Raw genomic sequence first — 17918 nt, forward strand, 5'->3', positions numbered from 1 at the left:
CCAGCTCCTTGGTTTTACTGGCATTGATCTGGAGGTAGTTCAGCTGGCACCAGTCCACAAAGTCTTGAGTCAGTCCTCTGTACTCCTTGTCGTCCCCATCAGTGATGAGGCCGACTATAGCAGAGTCATCAGAGAACTTCTGCAGGAAGCACTGGGTGGAGTTGTGGGAGAAGTCTGCAGTGTAGATGGTGAAGAGGAACGGAGCCAGAACTGTTCCCTGTGGGGCCCCCCGTACTGCAGACGACCCTGTCTGACACACAGCCCTGAGTCCTCACATACTGTGGTCGGTTGGTGAGGTAGTCCAGGATCCAGGTAGTGAGGTGATGGTCCACTCCAGAGTTCTCCAGCTTGTCCTTCAGAACCGAGGGAAGAATAGTGTTGAAGGCACTGGAGAAATCAAAGAACATGATTCTCACAGTGCTCCCAGCGGTCTCCAGGTGAGCGAGGGAACGATGCAGGAGGTGAATGACGGCATCATCCGCTCCAATGCCAGGATGATTCATTCATTCATTATCCAAAGTGGTTGTCTGCCTCTGAGCTGCAGAAGAGTTTCTCTCCCCAGTAAAAACAACAGATTGTCTCAAGGTGCTTTAATTTGCAAGGTAAAGACTCTACAATAATACAAAAAACAGAGAAAGCCCCAACAATCATATGAATCCCTATGAGCTAATGCTTTGGCGACAGTGGGAAAGGACAACACCTATTTGATTTGGGATGTTTTGGATGTATCCAAGTCCTCCAAGTCCTATTGGTACAAAATATACATTTGTATTTCTAACCTGCAGCTGTGGGAGATAGTAGAAGAATCTGACACAGGCTGCACACCTGGTGGAGGAAAGGACAGTATGGGTGTCTTCTTTGATGCTGGGCTATTGTTTGAGACTAGCGCTGGTTCTGGGACTGCATACAGGCAAGGTGACAATATTTCATTCAATAGAATACCCCACTCTTTTCTTATTGTTTAATGGGGTTGCAAGTGTACTTTTCCTTTATAAATAAACTTTTCTTTTGTTTCAATGCTGTACCCAATAATGATGATAGTGTTTCCTAATCATCACAAATATATCATTAGTTGAAACATGTTAAAACATTGTCCGTGAAGGTTCTTAGTCATCCAGGTCATCGTAGTCGAAGGAGCATCGAAAGAAAAGTGTCTGGACTTAACGCACACTCACATCCTGGGCCATTTGGCCTCAGGAAATCACATGACAGGGTGGGGCTAGGTTTCACAATGAGCTCACCCGAAACCTTGGCTGATTGTGACCTACACCTGTTTTCACACCTCGGCTCATGTGATTGGGTAGAGGGGCCCAAGGCTTAAATCTGAGACTCTCCACCGTTTGACTCTAGAACTGAAGAAGCTTCTCAGATGAGAGGTGAGAAGTCCAGACGCTTTTCTTTCCAAGCTCCTTAGACATGTTACATTTTACTCTTGAGTCTATTGCTGTTGATAAATATTTAAATATCACTTTTTTTTTTACTCTGTTTTGTGACAAAATTCTTGTTATGGTAGATGTCACCTGTGTTGCATTTTACAGAACTTAAATGCCACACTGTTAACAGGAAGAAACGCAATGCTGCTATAATGGATGTCAGAAGCAGCTTATGTAAGTATCCCAGCCCTACACAAATAACCACATATTAATTCATAATTTCGCACACATATTTTTTTTTTTACCTTTGCCAGACTATGGATTAGTAAAAAGACAAAGCAAAAAAAATCTTTATATAATGCTTCTGACTTCATTACAATAATTTTTTTTATAAACATGTATTTTTTAAATATTTGTAACTTTACAGTGAATCTCAGTTCGTATGCTTTCTTCCACAACCGTCTCTGTTTTCAGTAAAAAATTATACAGACCCAGTAGAATCTGAGTGTTGTCTGGATGGCATGAAGGAAGCCCCCCTTTCATACACCTGTGAGGCATGCAGTGATGACATCGTCAATTCTCAAGGCTGCCGTGATGCTTTCCTGCACTGCTGCAAGGCAGTGGAAACCCTTCGAGCAGAGAAGAGGGAGGAAGACCTCAAACTTGCTCACAGTAAGAGATGGAAACGAAATGGTAGGTGGTTATCTATAGTCATGCTATTTGTCATAAAATTCACAAAGTCATATAATATTTATCAGTTTTTTTTCAAAATCCAGGTGAGGAAGAAGATACTAGTTTCATAGACAGCAATGAAATTGTTACTCGCACCATATTCCCAGAAAGTTGGCTGTGGCATGATATCAAATTCCCTGCTTGCCCTAGAAACACACCTAACTGGTCAGTCATATGTAACTCTCAAACACATGCAAATGAACTGATAAGTTAGTCTTAAGCTAACACTTTTCTGTGTTTCAGTGACACCACATCATTTGTGAAATATTTTTACTTCAGTGATTCAATCACAACCTGGCAGTTCATTGGCATCAGTCTGTCAAGAACTAACGGTGAGGAATCGGTGGCGAAAATATGGCTTTTTTTTTTGCCTTCTGTTCCCTTTACTTTTTTCTTTTTTTGGGGTTTCATTATTTTCTACACATTTTGTTTAAGGAATCTGTGTCGGTGATCCATTTGAGGTCATTGTTAAGAAGGATTTCTTCATTGATCTCAGGCTGCCTTATTCTGCTGTCCGTGGAGAGCAGATAGAAATTAAAGCAATCCTCCACAACTACAGCCCTGATCGAATCACTGTAAGTACAGAACCACAGTAATTACTGAACTTAAACACAGTGACATTCATACGTGTCATCTTGTGCAGTTTATTATTTGTTTTTTCATGTTGTCCTTAAAATCCTTTTTATTTGCTGGGATCATTGTATTTTCTCAAATAAGGTTGGATTTTTATATTTGGGTTATCATCAACTAAAATTGAAGAGCACGATCCTTTTTATGTTGAGTCTATTACCTTAGTTTTCTATAAATAAGCGGTAACTGAAATGACAAAAGTGAAAGGAATGCTTAACAAATCATCAGCATCTGAGAACTTCATAGGATCAATATGTCCTTAAAATTTGAATTTGTCTTGGTCTCTTTTCCATCTCTGTTGTTGTTTTTTAAAGGTACGCGTCGATTTGACTGAGGAGGAGCACGTGTGCAGTTCAGCTTCCAAACGTGGTCGGTATCACCAGGAGGTCACTGTTGGGCCCGAGACCACACGATCTGTCCCCTTCGTCATTATTCCCATGAAGGAGGGAGAACGCCGCATTGAGGTTAAAGCAGCTGTTAAGGGTTCATATCTCAATGATGGAGTCATGAAGATGCTGCGGGTGGTGGTAAGAGAACCAATGTTTGCTATTAGTCACAAAATATGTTCGCTATCAATTCTCTGTTAATAAAACCAATATATTTTTTGTTATATGAATGTGAGCAGGTCTCCCAAAACTGTTAAAATAACAATTTGAAGGTTATTGTTTGTTGATGTGTGGGATGAATGGGAATGGGCTCAATCCCAGACCAAACATCAGACTGATAATTTTGTAGGTTAACCTTCTGTGTTGATTAGTGCTGTCACTACATCATTATAAGTGCCAAAAGAATATTACTGTAATGATTATAGTGATATTTTGTGAAGAAATTATGAACCGTATAAACAATAATGGTATTAGTCAAAAACATTAAAAAAAATTTGTGTCCATTTTGGAAAATGGAATTTATTCAAAATATGAGTACGGGGAAATGGAGAGTGTGCCAAAGTGTAAAAACTGAGGCAAAATATAAAATACACTTTAGCTATATTTCATTTCTAAACAAAATGGTTATCATCATTCCTGGTATATCATCAGAATTTTTCCCACTATGTTCATTTGGGAGAAAAGTTTTCCAATTTACAAATGCAGCAACTGGAGGCTATTTAAGACAACAGATATACGAGCATGCTAAGGCATAGTCGCATCCTCCTCTGAAGCCTTCTAAAGTTCATAAAATGGCAGGTCAAAAATACTGTCGTTTTGAAAAGGGCTTTGGCTTCATACCAATATTGATGATGGCTGTATTAGTTATTCTGTGCATATGGGTTGCAAACACCCATAACTTTGTTGGTATAATTACATTCTGCTAATGGTGTTTACTTATTTGATTGTAGCCCCTTACTCTACAGCTGTCTGGTTCACATTGCATAATTTTATAGTAACCATCTGTTATAGGGGTAACCTTCCATACAAAAGACATGCAAACTGGGCTTATGGGCGTATTAAACTATTTAAAATAATAATTGTCACGGCTGTGGCGGCAGACGTGTGGGGTTGTGGTAAGGACCCAAATGCAGGCACTGACATAGATGCAGAGAGTGAGCTTAATTTAGTGAGGTGAACAGGATACAGGGGAAATGGAGAATCGCATACAGAGAAACTAAGAGAAACCTAAACTGAGAAAACTAACAAAACTGACCTGAAACCTACATATGGCAGAAACACATGGAGCCATGGGGAAACAACACAGACAGACCAGCAATAAGCAGGAGAAAACACAGGGCTTATATACTCACCGGGGAAATCAGGGAATGGGATACAGGAGGGCAAAACAGCTGGGAGAAATCAGAGCTGATGAGACAGGGGAAATGTAAATTGAACGCACTGACATAAGACAAGGACTTTCAAAGTAAAACTGGAAATACAACAGGTTTGCACAGACACGAACTTAACACAAGACATGGCAACAGGGAGGGAACACAAAGACGTGGGACCAAGGCAGGCACAGAGACACAGAGCAAAAGGAGCTCGAAATACAAGACAGAAACAAAACCTGAGAACAAGAATTTCCCAAAAAGAATGAACCTAAAACATAAGATAATAATCAAAACCAAAACCACTGAGTCCACAGACTCAGGACTATGACAAATGATGACTTCTAATGTGTGTCTATTTTCCAGCCTGAAGGTGTGCTGGTTAAACATCCACAGATTATAACTTTAGATCCTGCTAAGAAAGGAGAAAGTGAGTTTATCCATTAAAAAGCTACAAAGTGAGCTTTTTGATTATTAAGTCAGTCCCTGATTTTTCACTTAATAACTGATCTCCCAACATTGACATTTTTTTCTCTTTAGATGGTGTACAGAATGAAGTTATCAGCAGTGGTATCCCTAGGAACATTTTGGTTCCAAACACAGCTACTAGCACACAGATCTTTGTGACAGGTGAGAAATATTTTATATATGTTCAGTTTATGTCATTCACTAACTCTATCACCCCGAAACCTTCCACTGATATACATTATTGTTTTCGTTGGGAGCTGACTACCTTAATGGTTGTTGTGAACCTTTGCATGTTTGTTTAACTCATATTTTTAATCTATGCATGCAGGGAGAGAACAAGTATCTAAGCTGGTGGAGAATGCCATTGGCGGCAACTCAATGGGTACTCTAATCATACAACCTTCAGGCTCTGGAGAGTTAAACATTATGTCAATGACCCTGCCTGTTATTGCAACCTTGTATTTGGACAAAACCAACCAGTGGGAAACTGTTGGCTTTGAGAAACGTAAGGAAGCCCTCCAGTATATAAAAACCGGTAGGCTCTCACAGATGTACATAAATTCTTTCAATAAACACACAGAGCTCCTCAAATTTGCTTCTAATAGATAAGAGTCAGAGACAAGTTGACTAGCAGTAATTAAAAGATCGTTTTATTTATTTTTTTATTGCTTCATCAAGGTTACACAAACGAGTTGGCCTACCGTAAAAATGATGGGTCTTTTGCTGCATTTACTTCTTTCCCAAGTAGCACCTGGTGAGGCGCCCACAAACATCCATGAATTCATACACAGTATTTTGCACATGCAGCTTGAATTTCTGATTTTGCACTGGCGATATATTTTATGGGCAAATACATGAAACTAAGCTGTATCCCCTCTTCCTCTCTATAAGGCTGACTGCCTATGTTGCCAAAGTATTTGTAATGACACATCATCTGGTTGAAATACAAAATCATGTGATCTGTGAAGCTGTCAAGTTTCTAATTCTCACAAGACAACAACCTGATGGTGTTTTTAAAGAATTTGCACCTGTAATCCATCAAGAGATGACAGTGAGTGCACTGATTTCATCAACACCAGTTATTCTGTGCTTTAAATACTAAATGAGAAACCAGTTATACAGCTGTCTATCGTCTTTCATAAATATTATAAACTTAAGTTGATAGAAAAAATAACATGTGGTACTTCACCTGTAGGGTGATGTGGCTGGATTAGATTCAGATGCCTCTATGACAGCCTTCTGCCTCATTGCAATGCAGGAGTCACGCTCAGTATGTTCTGGTACAGTCACTGTGAGTATCTCACCTGCATGCAGTGTTTGCTCTTTTTACTTCACCACTTTTATTTTTATTCTTTTACTTTACTTGCAATTGTATTATGGTGTAGAGCTAGTTAGTCTTTCTAGCAAGAGTATTAAACAGGCAAATCTAGGATCTTCAATAATTTGACCTGATCACTTAACTGTATTTTCAGTGAGTAGGTTAGGATTTTTTTAAATTTCTATTTCTCTTGCTCTTAGAATACAACTACCCAATAAAATGAGGAATCTGCACTATTTTTAGTAAAGTTCATTAAAGCTCCACAATAAACAGCTGAATGGATATGTAAGTTTTATAGAGCCTGCCAATATTACACAGTAATATAGTACTATACACATTATTTGCTTGTGCTATTATCTACATTAAAGGCTTTTTTGAGGATTACCTATTTCAGTCGTCATAGCAACAGCTGGGTACTCCTATAGGCAGAAAGCTAGTTATCAGGAGACGTTTACAACTGTGGTGGGGGTTTTCTCAAACATTCTTGTGCAGACATTGTTGTTTCAAAGTGTCTGACATAATCAAAAGGTAACACTTTATATTGCACTTGCATGGAAGAATTAAACCACAGATCAGCTAAAGCAAAGAATTTATTTTATCTCACCAACATTTTACTGTTCTGTAGTCATCTCTGGATTAGGGCGTTGTACTTTACAGATTGAGAAGGATATAAAATATTCAGACTACATCTCTCTGTTACTTTGATATAACAAATCTTTGTTTATAGTGCATTGAAGGAATTTCTCATTTTCAGCTTACTTAATTAACGAGGCTCGTGAAGCTTAGAAGAAGAAAATGAACCAATACTTCAACAGGAGTTAATCTTATGTTTTTTCAAAATATTACGTTCAATCACTCATAATCTTTCCTTTTTTTTCTTCCTTTTTAATAAACCCAGATGTTGCCAGGTGGCATAGACAAAGCAGTGGCCTACCTGGAGAACCGCCTGCCCAGCCTCACCAACCCTTATGCGGTGGCCATGACATCATATGCACTGGCTAATGAAAACAAACTGAACAAAAAGATCCTTTACAAGTTTGTTTCTCCAGGTTTGTTCACACACAACATATAGCTTTAGACCAATAGCAACTATATAATTTTTTTCAAATTCATGTAACTATGATTGTTAGACTTGGTGTTACTTAAATCTGAAATATAAATTCTGAAAATACAGAAGTTATTAAAACACCTCATATAGAGATCCAATTTGTGATCACAAATGAGAACATTATATGCAAGCTCTAACTTTGTAGTTTATCAAGTGTGGCTGAGCAGTCCTTACCTTGAAGCATAACCTGTCTCGATCTCTGACTAAGTTAACTGCACTCAAACAGTTTATGTGTTTGCTGATGTTTGTTGAGCTGATATAAACATTGAATTTAAAATGACATGCCACTTAACACAACGTTGTTAGTAAAAAAATTTACTCTGTTTATGCTCTTTTTAAGTAGCACTAGCTAGATGTTGTACCACAACCACAACTTTTGGACACCCGCACTAGTTCCAGCCCATTTTAACACCGGAGTATAAATGCCTTGTAATGATACCATTGAACCTAAAGTACAGATATTTGTGTAAAAATATAGGGAATAAAAGTAAAAAAAAATAAAATAAATAAAAGCATAAAAATAAATACTCAAGTACCTGAAAATTCTACTTATGTACACTAACAAAGTACCTCATTGTACTCTGCCTCCCACCTTCTGCATACAAGACACATAAACATATAGTGCTTAACAAATCATTTAGACAACCAGCCAATGTAAGGTTTATACCACAGTCACACTAACAGTGTTAACAGCGTTGTTAGTTACCATAATCATTTTTTATGTTATTCTCCAAACGTTGATTCTGTTCATCTGGACGTAGCGTTTTCAGTGGGAGAAACGTTTCATCACTCATCCAAGTGACTTCTTCAGTCTCAGCTGACTGCAGGTTTCCACAGTCTTATAAACAGTAAATTTGCATAATGACTGAAACCAGCCCACTGAAGGAACAATGGGCTGGGAGGTCAGTGCCATTGTTCCTTCAGTTTCTCCCACTGAAAACGCTACATCCAGATGAACAGAATCAACTTTTGGAGATTTACTTACCTGGATGATTGAGCATGCATCAAGACATTTTTTATGTTACTTTAATGGTTCATCCACAGATATGTGCAAGCACTTTTATGGAAAGTCTTTTTTGTAAGGTTAAAATATGATAATTTTAATAGTCCATGAATTTTTCAAATTTAAAATTTTTGTCAAAAATGTGAATTCAATTTACCTTTGGCTCAATCAATACCAATATATTGTTTTAGCTTTTAAAGAGTTTTAAGAGATTTTAAAATATTTGTGTTTTTTTAATTTTTGTGACAGGTGGTCTAATAAATTTATCAAGAAATGTCTCTAGTAACAAGCTTTCTTACTCTCAGGGTCTTGTGTGTTGACCTCCACAACAAGGCTTAGTCAAGATATATTATAATACCAAAAATAACAAAATATATATTGGTGTATTTGTGTCTTTCAGAGCTATCGCACTGGCCTGTGCACAAGGGATCGGTTTACACCCTGGAGGCCACAGCTTATGCCCTTCTTGCTCTTGTCAAGACCCAGGTGAGGATGTCCAAATTTTATACAGGCAATGAAGCATCTGTCATTCATGCATTACTAAAAGATTATAGGTTTGGGGAACAAAAATCATTGAAAATTAGCTTTATAGTATTGAAATACCATAACTGATCACTTTTCAGAGCAATTCTGAGGACTTCAATGAATGTTTATTTAACTATGAAATTCCAGCACATTGAAAAACATTTCTATGTTTAGTTTTGTGTTAATATTTTGTGTTAATAACATGCAGATACAAATTAGACCAAATCTGAGATTTACACAGCCTCTTCATACAGTATGAACAAGATTTTTGACATTTTAGGTAGATGTAATTTTTTTTCCTCCCCGTAAAAGGACAATGCTTGTAATCTGTTCGGTTTGTTTGTCTATTTGTCTGCTTGTTTTAGCAGTCCAGTGTCTATCTTTAAGATAACATTTTCAAATTTTGTATGACAGTAAATGCCAATAATAATTCAAGCTGATTTAATTTTGGAAACTGGGCCAAGGTAAAGATTACGCCAAATGTAAAAGTCTGTAAAATCACTATGTTCCCCACAGTTTTTATTTATCAGTCATCTTCAAACTTCACAACAAATATACTAGGCCTTGGGAACACGAGTACCTAGGTTGGCTTAGCATTTGATCTTGACGTTAATTGTTAGCACCCAAGATCAGAGTTGACCTTGGAAAAAAATATATTGTATAATATCATAAGAAAGTACATAGAAAAAGCTATAAAATACGCTTTTTATTTTTTTAATACAATGCTATATTACTCCACAATGACTTTAGCAAAATCACACACTACATAAATATATCTTAAAATCTCAAATTTTTATAGTTTATAGAAGCTAAAGATTTCAACCAGTTCTGCTCTAATGATATGGCTAAGGATACTAAAATACACAGTTTTAGTATGTAATGCTTCAAGGTCAAAGGTCAGACATCAGCATGTTGTTATAAAACCAGGCTGATATCAGCATCTTGTAATAAAAACACCATAAAAGTTTCAGTATAGGCCTTACTCTTCGGGGCAGTTGTGTGTTCTGAGGGCTCTTGTTTGTGACAGTTTTCTTGCATTTTCTTGCAATATCTAATGCAAGTGTTTTCTGCATTTTAATTATACCTGATTGATTGCAAGTCCTAAAGCTCTAAGGCCCCTTTGAAAACTTTTAACCATAACAAGAAATCTTATGAACTTTTCTGTAATTTATTCTTAAACTCTACCATTGTCTTTTCCTTTTTTTTTTTAAAGAACTTTGAAGATGCCAGACCTGTTGTGAGATGGTTCAGCCAGCAGCAGAAGGTGGGCGGAGGCTATGGATCAACTCAGGTAACACAAAACTTCCCATCAATCAAGATATCTTATGTATATATTTTATAAATATTATCTTATAACCTTTGTCTTTCCTTATCTTCCTCACTTGTTTGACTCCAGGCTACTATAATGGTCTATCAGGCTGTAGCAGAGTACTGGAACAATACTAAAGAACCACAGTATGATCTGAATGTGGACATCCAGTTTTCAGGAATGCCATCACCTAATAAGTACTATTTCAACCGGGACAACTACTATGCCACAAGAACTTTTAAAGTGAGAACACACTCTTTCAGAAAAGCAAAGTCACCATGTATAATGATGATTACAGTGTCATCTGTCTACTTCAGGTTATTTATGTTATTTATGGTTATTTATATGCCCATCAACAACAATGCGTAGCATTCTTTTAATCTGATGTACTGTCATGATGTACTCACTGTACAGAGAAAACAGGTCAGGTGATGCCACACACCCTTACCATACACCTTTTTGGCATGTTCTCCAGTTTTGTTGTCACTTCTGATTGTCGCAGTTTGTTTACAGTACGTGTTCTTCATAATTCTTTTCTGTCATCGCATATTCATGACTTATGGCATTAGAGGCCTTTGTGTGATAAATAAAATATATTTTTGGACTCCAATAACACAGCAGTTAAAACTAATTTGTCAACTGTTACAAGATATTTAGTTATTTGATTTGTTTTATGGGAATCCCAGTCCTGCTAATGTGTCACTCTATCCACCTCATTTGTTTTGTGTTCAGTATCCTTTATAAATTCATGTCACCACACAGAAGCACTTAGGCCTCTTTCAGATTTTTCCTAACAGATCGAATTGATGAGATAAAATTCAATATAAGTTTAGTGGTGAGGCATGAATATTTTTCGCCTACAGATTGGGTTGGACCCAGATGAGCTTATCTCTGTTTTATAATCCTTTTCTCATTTGTGTGTGTTTGTGCATATTAATCCCAACAGGTTAATGATATAAACCAGAATGTCACAGTGACTGCTAGAGGAACAGGAGAAGCAACGGTGACAGTAAGTCATGTGTTATTATTAATACTATATTTAATTCAGTATAATTCTGTGTAATATGCTGCAATATTTATATATATCAGCGCTATTTGTATTTACTAGAGTTATTTTGTCATGTTTTGTAAATTTGAAATATTTTATTATTTAGTTTAGCTTAGTTTAGTTTACTTTAGTTTAGTTTAGTTAGTAAGTGTTTTTGCTCTCTCAGCACTGACCAAGTGTGTTTGCTCTTGGAACTCTGTCTGCATTCTACATAGGGATAGCAATCGAGAAACTATTCTCTACATGAACTGGTTCCTAGTAGTCAAATTCCTTGGTATTGTTAGTCCAGTTGCCTATTGATCCTGCTTATCGATTCTCGCACTTGTGCTACAATCAGCTGATTTCAGTTGTCTGAGGAGGAAGACAGTAGGGCAGTTTACAGCGTGGATATCAACATAACTTTTTTTTTGGCACAAAAGCATGAGAGTGCAATGGTAAAGTGCAAACTGTATCCAGGAAAGAAACAGCTGCATTATGCTGTGACCACAACTTCCACACTTTGCTCGCACCTGCATGCCCCTAACACTAAGTTACATTTACGTGAAAAAGAAAAGATCTCTGAATCCAGGAGGGGGCTAAGGGTACATCTTTCACTATCTCACAATGCTGTGATTGCAGCTATTCCACAACTCTCTGTGAATGGCACAAATGGTCATTGATCAATGGTCATGACAGTTTGCATATTATTGGTCATGAAACTGACGTCTGGGCCAATTGTTAGTCAGCGGTGCTAGTTTAAGTCATTATGCAAATGCACTGTTTATAAGTTTGGGAAACCTCCAGTCAGCTGAGACTGAAGAAGTCACTTGGATAAGTGACTAAATGTTTCTCCCATTGAAAATGCTAAGTGCAGATGAACAGAATCAACTTTCTGGGTGCTGCAACATAATTTAATAAAGTTTAACAAAGTAATATGACTGTGATTTTAATATTATTTTTAGATTCCTATATCAAGGCTTTTAAAAGAGCAGTTTTACCAAATCATTTGTTTCTCACACAATATAAAATTACACTTTTTTTTCTATGCAACAGTTGGTATCAAGGTATTACGCTAAGCCCAAAGAACAGAAGAGTGACTGTCAGGATTTTACCCTCTCAGTAGAACTCATCCCAGGTAATTTGATGTCCTTCATTGCTTTGTTTTTATTTATCTTTTTTTTTTTTTTTATTAAGCCTGTTTGCATCAGTTTCATTTATTTGTTTATGTACTCGTTTTTTTTCTTTTTCTTTTTTGTTCCAGAGGAAACGAATACAAATGACACATACAGGCTCAGAATAGAGGTTATGTAAGTACCATATACACTACACTCCTGCCAGTGTAAAAATAGTACTGACTTAATGTATTTATGTTCGTTTTGTTTTGTCTTTTGGTTTAATTTTTTTAAAAAGTGTTCTTCTCTAAAGGTATAAGAACAGGGATCGTGATGCAGGCATGTCAATCTTGGATATTGGCTTACCGTTTGGCTTTGCTGTTGAAACAAGAGACTTGGATTTGGTAAAAAGTGATACCCATATTAAGCAGAGCTATGCAATTAAGAAAAACAAGACCTGTTAATGTTTAAAATCTTGACTTTATGTGTGTCTTTAGTTGTCTACAGGACGTGGCCGCACCATAGCAAAATATGAGATGTATAAAGCCCTGTCAGAAAGAGGCTCACTCATCATTTACTTGGACAAGGTTGGTGACTCACACTGATTTTTCTTCTTATCCCCTTTTTCCCCTTTTTGTTTCTGTTTTTCTCACTTTTTTTTCTTCTTTGTATCTCACTTCACAGGTTTCTCACACACGACCAGAGGAAATTGCTTTTAGGATCAAACAGGAAATGCGGGTGGGCGTCTTACAACCCACAGCTGTATCTGTCTATGAATATTATGAACGTGAGTCTCAGAAAAATGCTGCCTTTGTCAGAGTTAAGATTTTCTTGGTTGTTCCCAGTGAATCTGAGTTGATAACAAAGCATACCCTATGAAATGAATTTGATTGATTTAATCTGCATTTTTATGTCTACTCTAGTTGGCACAAAGTAATTTTCAAATACCTTTTGTTTTCCATTGTAGAAACACGTTGTGTGAAATATTACAATGCACAGATGGGAGCTGGAAAACTACAGCACTTTTCTTACACATGCCTTAGAGGTAAACACACACACACACACACACACACACACACACACACACACACACACACACACACACACACACACACATATATATGAATTTATTTTTGGCTAACTTTATCCTTTAAGCTTGGGTCCTCTACCAGAGACCTGGGAGTTTGAGTGTCCTGCTTTGTATCTTTGTGGTACCTAAGACTGCTCTCTTCTGGACAGAGATGTCAACTCTTGTTTCTGGGATCTGCTGTAGCCGCTTCCCCAGCTTGGGGGTCACTGCACCAAGTCCTCTGATTACGACTGGGACCACTGTTGCCTTCACCCTTCACATCTTCTTGAGTTCTTTTCTCAGCCCTTGGTACTTCTCTAGCTCATGTTCCTTGTTCCTGATGTTGCCATCACTCAGTATAGCTAACATCTGGCACTACGGCCCTCTTCCTCTGCTTGTCCACCACTACTATGACCGGTTGGCTAGCCATCACCAGTTTGTCCGTCTGTATCTGGAAGTCCCACAGGATCTTCACTCAGCCGTTATCTAAGGAGCTTGGAAAGTAAAGTGTCTGGACGTCTGTAAGTTTCTTGAAGACATTTCACCTCTCATCCAAGAAGTTTCTTCTGTTCTAAGAGCAACTGGTGGAGAGTCCCAGATTTTTAAGTCCTAACAGAAGGACAAAGCAAACTAAGCACACTAAGAAACCCCTCCTCCACCTGTTTGTCTCAGATTTCTCTTTCTTTAGCATTTTCTTACCCACATTTAATTCAAAGCATGCTGCTATGAATAATAAATAATATTTTCTGCACAAATGTAATTCCTCCCAAGATGGTTCTTTCAGAAACTTAAGTCAAAAGTAAAAGCTGCCATACTCATTGTCACGGTTCTGGGTCATTTTGACCCAGCATTTTGAGTTTCTTATGTTTTGGTTTATTTTTGGATGATGGATTGTTTTCTGTTTCTCTGGTGCTTTGTTGATTTTTGTGATAAATCTATGTTTCAGTTATTCTGGTATGTTTCTGTATTATGATTAATGTTCTGGTTGTATTTTGTTATTATTGCAGGTTTAGTTCAGTGTCTAGTCTGTCTCACTCTGTCGAGTCTGTGTCTTAGTAAAGTGTGTCTTGTTTCCTGTTTTACTTTGAAGGTTCATGTTCATGTCTGATGTCAGTGTTTCTAGCTTTGCTCCCCCCTGTCTCGTTAGGTCTCATTCCTCCCAGCTGTCTTCCCCTTCTGTCTCTAATTCCTTGATGACTTCCTCAGTGTATTTAAGCCCAGTGTTTCTTTGTGTGAGTGTCATGTTGTACCCTCATACCTCCCCTGTGTGTTCAGTTTGCCTACCTGCTTGCTTGCTAGTTTAGTTTTGTATTCCCAGTTCAGTTCAGTTTGTGCACAGCAATAAGCTGCTTAAAGTTCACTCTTTTGTTTCTGCATTTGTGAGTCCTGCACTTTGGGTCCTCTCTCCCTGCCTGCCTGCACACAGCCATGACACTCATCCCCGTTAACAGTCACCAAAAACAAAAAGCCATCAAACTTTCACCATCTAGGGCTGGATTGAGAAATCCCGAACATGAGCCCCCAGTTATGTTACAACCACAAGAAGGTCTATGGGACGAGGGGAGTAATATAAGAAGGCTGTTTGGCTGGGACTTCAGGGACCGCCAAGGCCAACACAAAAAACTACCAACTGACTGATTAACTGACTAACTTAGCAAAACAAAAAGATCATAGTCATATGATTGACTGGATTGTCCAAACCAGGTGGTGCACAGGTTGGTCAGTGTGGTCTTATAGCCACAAGTGACAAGGACTGTCTTACCTTAATTCTGGGTGAGTCTCAGCTGGTGCATTTGTTATGCCAGATCCTCATGGAGTGCAGTTAGTGTCTTTAAAGAGGTGTGAATCATACCTCTCTGTAACTTTGCATTTACAGGTGCTGTTTAATTCTTATCGCTTGAGACTCTTGGATGTCTTCCACTGTGATGGTTACTGGATCCTGTTCTGAGGGCCTGCTTTTGTCTGATGTTAGATCCGTTAGCCACTGAGCATTGTTGTTATGGGTTGGTAGTTTTTTTAATATGTTCTTTCAGGCTGTTCTCATATTATTCCCCGTCACTGAGAGTACACACGGGGTAATAAACTACATTTTTCCAAGTGCCAGATTTTCTCAGCAGACACTGGGCGGGCCAGATGCTTTTATAAAATAAAATTTATATTGTATTGTAGCCAATATATTATTTGATTATATAAATTTTCAATTTATGTTATTCCTTAGCCTTTGTCAGTGTTAACAGAGTTCCTGGATTATATATCTCTGGTAAACCTCTAAAGACGACTAGCCATGGCAGAGTCTTTGCTTGGAGGTTTCTAAGGCCTCAGGGATTTTTTTTTAGACTTTTTAGGCTCCCCTTTATTCATCACACCTCTCTGCAGTTCTGATAGTTGGCTAACTTCCCACCTTGCTTTTTGATCTTGGCCTCTAGTCTCCTTCATGAATGAAACTACTCCTTGTCGCTGTTTATCTTGTAGTCAAGCATCTCAGCAATCATTGTTGCCGTGGTATAAATCAGCCAGTTTGTTTCAGTGATGATCACAGTAGAGATGGTCCTCAATGCTAAATTCACATCTTCTAGTAGATTTGGATGGAGGATGGAGCTGCTACAAAGTTCTCTCTTCATGTCTCATGAGTTTGTTGATCAGGTGGTTTGATGAAGGACCGTACTCTACATTTTTCCCAGCTTTTTCCCAGTCAAGGTTTAAATGGCGATTAAAGGAATAGCGCTGCTGTTTTGGACGCTACAAACAGTATCCTTCTCTAAACTTTTCAATCATGGAGTTTACTTAGTTTTGGTAAAGGCTCATGTGAAAACATTATTTTTCATGATTAACTATGTTGTCTGTGGCTTTAGATGTATGCACAAATCTACATTTCTAAAATCTAAATGACACATATTTTTGCAAACAAATTGCTTTAAATTTGGATATACACTAAATCATCAAAAGTTTACGTGAGAGACAGCACTCACCTGCAGGACCCCATGGGATCAGGACTACAGTCAGAGCTTAAAGTAAATTATTAATGATATATTTATTACATTGAGTTTTTGACATAGCTGCATCCACAGATCAAAACATGTACTCAACAGCTTTATATTTTTAACCTGTCCCGATTGTGTACTTCCAGAGAACTGCAGTATGCAGAAGGAAAACATCACCAATGATCAACGCCAAGCTAAGATTTGTGAGAGTACAGAGACCCACAAAGTAGACTTTGGTAAACAACGCCCCCAAACAAACAGAAAAACAAACATATATGGCTGCATTAACATTTATTTAACAGGATATAGTAAAACAGATAGCTGAAATCTAAACCTTGTCTGTCCATAGCATACAAAGTGCACGTGGCAGAGTTAATAGAAGAGGTATCCACAGACAGTCACAAAGTCCAAGTTCTGGACACCATCAAAGAAGGCGAGTATTCACCTTTTTTAAATTTCAAATTTGTTTCTATGGCAAAGGGTGGAAGTGACATTTTTTTATTTTGTATTTTACATTTTTTTCATTGCTCTTTCTTTGATAGTTGCCAAATTTTGGTGATTTTAAGAATAAATCAGGCATTTTAGAAAACTACTACTTGCATTTATGCTGCTAGCAGTGGAGCTAGTGTTGCCAAATTTTGATATGATATAATGATTATTCAACCAGGAATATTTAAGAAATTAGCAGTGCTGTCTTTAACTGCAGCTTGAGCAACACATTTAATCGTTCATAAATCACTGCTCTCAACTGTCCATATCTTCATTACAGGTAATCTTGATGCTAATCCAGTGAATAAACATCGCATATTTCTCAGTTATCAACACTGCAGAGAAGCTTTAGGTCTGGAAAAAGACAAAACTTACCTTATCATGGGCTCAGATAAAGCTATTTACCGAGATGACAAGATGACGTAAGTATATTGTTTGCATATGAATGGTGGATGTTTGAACATGTCTTTTCAGAGATCTGTGTGTACTCTGTATGTGTGTCACAGTTGTTCATTCCAAATTTGCAGATGGTTGGTCACATAAAGGCTAACTATTTCTTTTTCAATTCTTCTTCTCAGGTTTAAGTACATGATTGATGAGAGAACCTGGGTTGAATACTGGCCTACAGCAGAAGAATGTCAGACTGATAAATACTGGGCTCGCTGCTTGGGCTTGGAGTTGATGGTCAATCAATACTCAGTCTTTGGATGCATTGAAGAGTAAAACTAAAGAAAATAAAACATTTTCAAATTATGAAAATATGTTTCATTACATTTTTCTGTAAAACTGAGAGTGATATTACAAAACTGTTACATCATTACTCTGTGATAATTGAAATTTATGATAATGACTGTGTGTGTCTTTTGTTGACATGGTTACTGTAGTAACTGTGTAGTTACTGTACTAATCAATTTTATTAAAGCATGACAAGCACAACAAGAAATAATGGGAAATTTGACATTTGTGTTAAGTTATAATGAATAAGGGCATTTAGTATAACTGTAGCAAAAAAAAAAAA

At 37.5% G+C, this 17918-nt stretch overlaps 1 protein-coding gene across 1 annotated transcript in view; it reads left to right on the forward strand.

Moving 5' to 3' along the window:
- Nucleotides 1-17918, forward strand: part of LOC116310627 (complement C3-like) — a 30013-nt gene extending 12095 nt beyond the window's left edge. The window contains 28 exon segments of the mRNA XM_031727497.2: nucleotides 786-915; nucleotides 1539-1607; nucleotides 1848-2066; nucleotides 2150-2270; nucleotides 2349-2437; nucleotides 2541-2680; nucleotides 3050-3262; nucleotides 4858-4921; nucleotides 5032-5121; nucleotides 5288-5494; nucleotides 5638-5713; nucleotides 5851-6010; nucleotides 6155-6250; nucleotides 7176-7326; nucleotides 8789-8874; nucleotides 10127-10204; nucleotides 10310-10465; nucleotides 11169-11231; nucleotides 12303-12384; nucleotides 12511-12556; nucleotides 12675-12765; nucleotides 12859-12948; nucleotides 13046-13148; nucleotides 13329-13406; nucleotides 16558-16647; nucleotides 16761-16844; nucleotides 17181-17322; nucleotides 17479-17918. Coding sequence (XP_031583357.2) covers nucleotides 786-915; nucleotides 1539-1607; nucleotides 1848-2066; nucleotides 2150-2270; nucleotides 2349-2437; nucleotides 2541-2680; nucleotides 3050-3262; nucleotides 4858-4921; nucleotides 5032-5121; nucleotides 5288-5494; nucleotides 5638-5713; nucleotides 5851-6010; nucleotides 6155-6250; nucleotides 7176-7326; nucleotides 8789-8874; nucleotides 10127-10204; nucleotides 10310-10465; nucleotides 11169-11231; nucleotides 12303-12384; nucleotides 12511-12556; nucleotides 12675-12765; nucleotides 12859-12948; nucleotides 13046-13148; nucleotides 13329-13406; nucleotides 16558-16647; nucleotides 16761-16844; nucleotides 17181-17322; nucleotides 17479-17623 — 3159 coding nt within the window. The 3' untranslated portion in view covers nucleotides 17624-17918.

Source organism: Oreochromis aureus, linkage group 6 (assembly GCF_013358895.1).
Source record: "Oreochromis aureus strain Israel breed Guangdong linkage group 6, ZZ_aureus, whole genome shotgun sequence".
NCBI classification, from domain to species: Eukaryota; Metazoa; Chordata; class Actinopteri; order Cichliformes; family Cichlidae; genus Oreochromis; species Oreochromis aureus.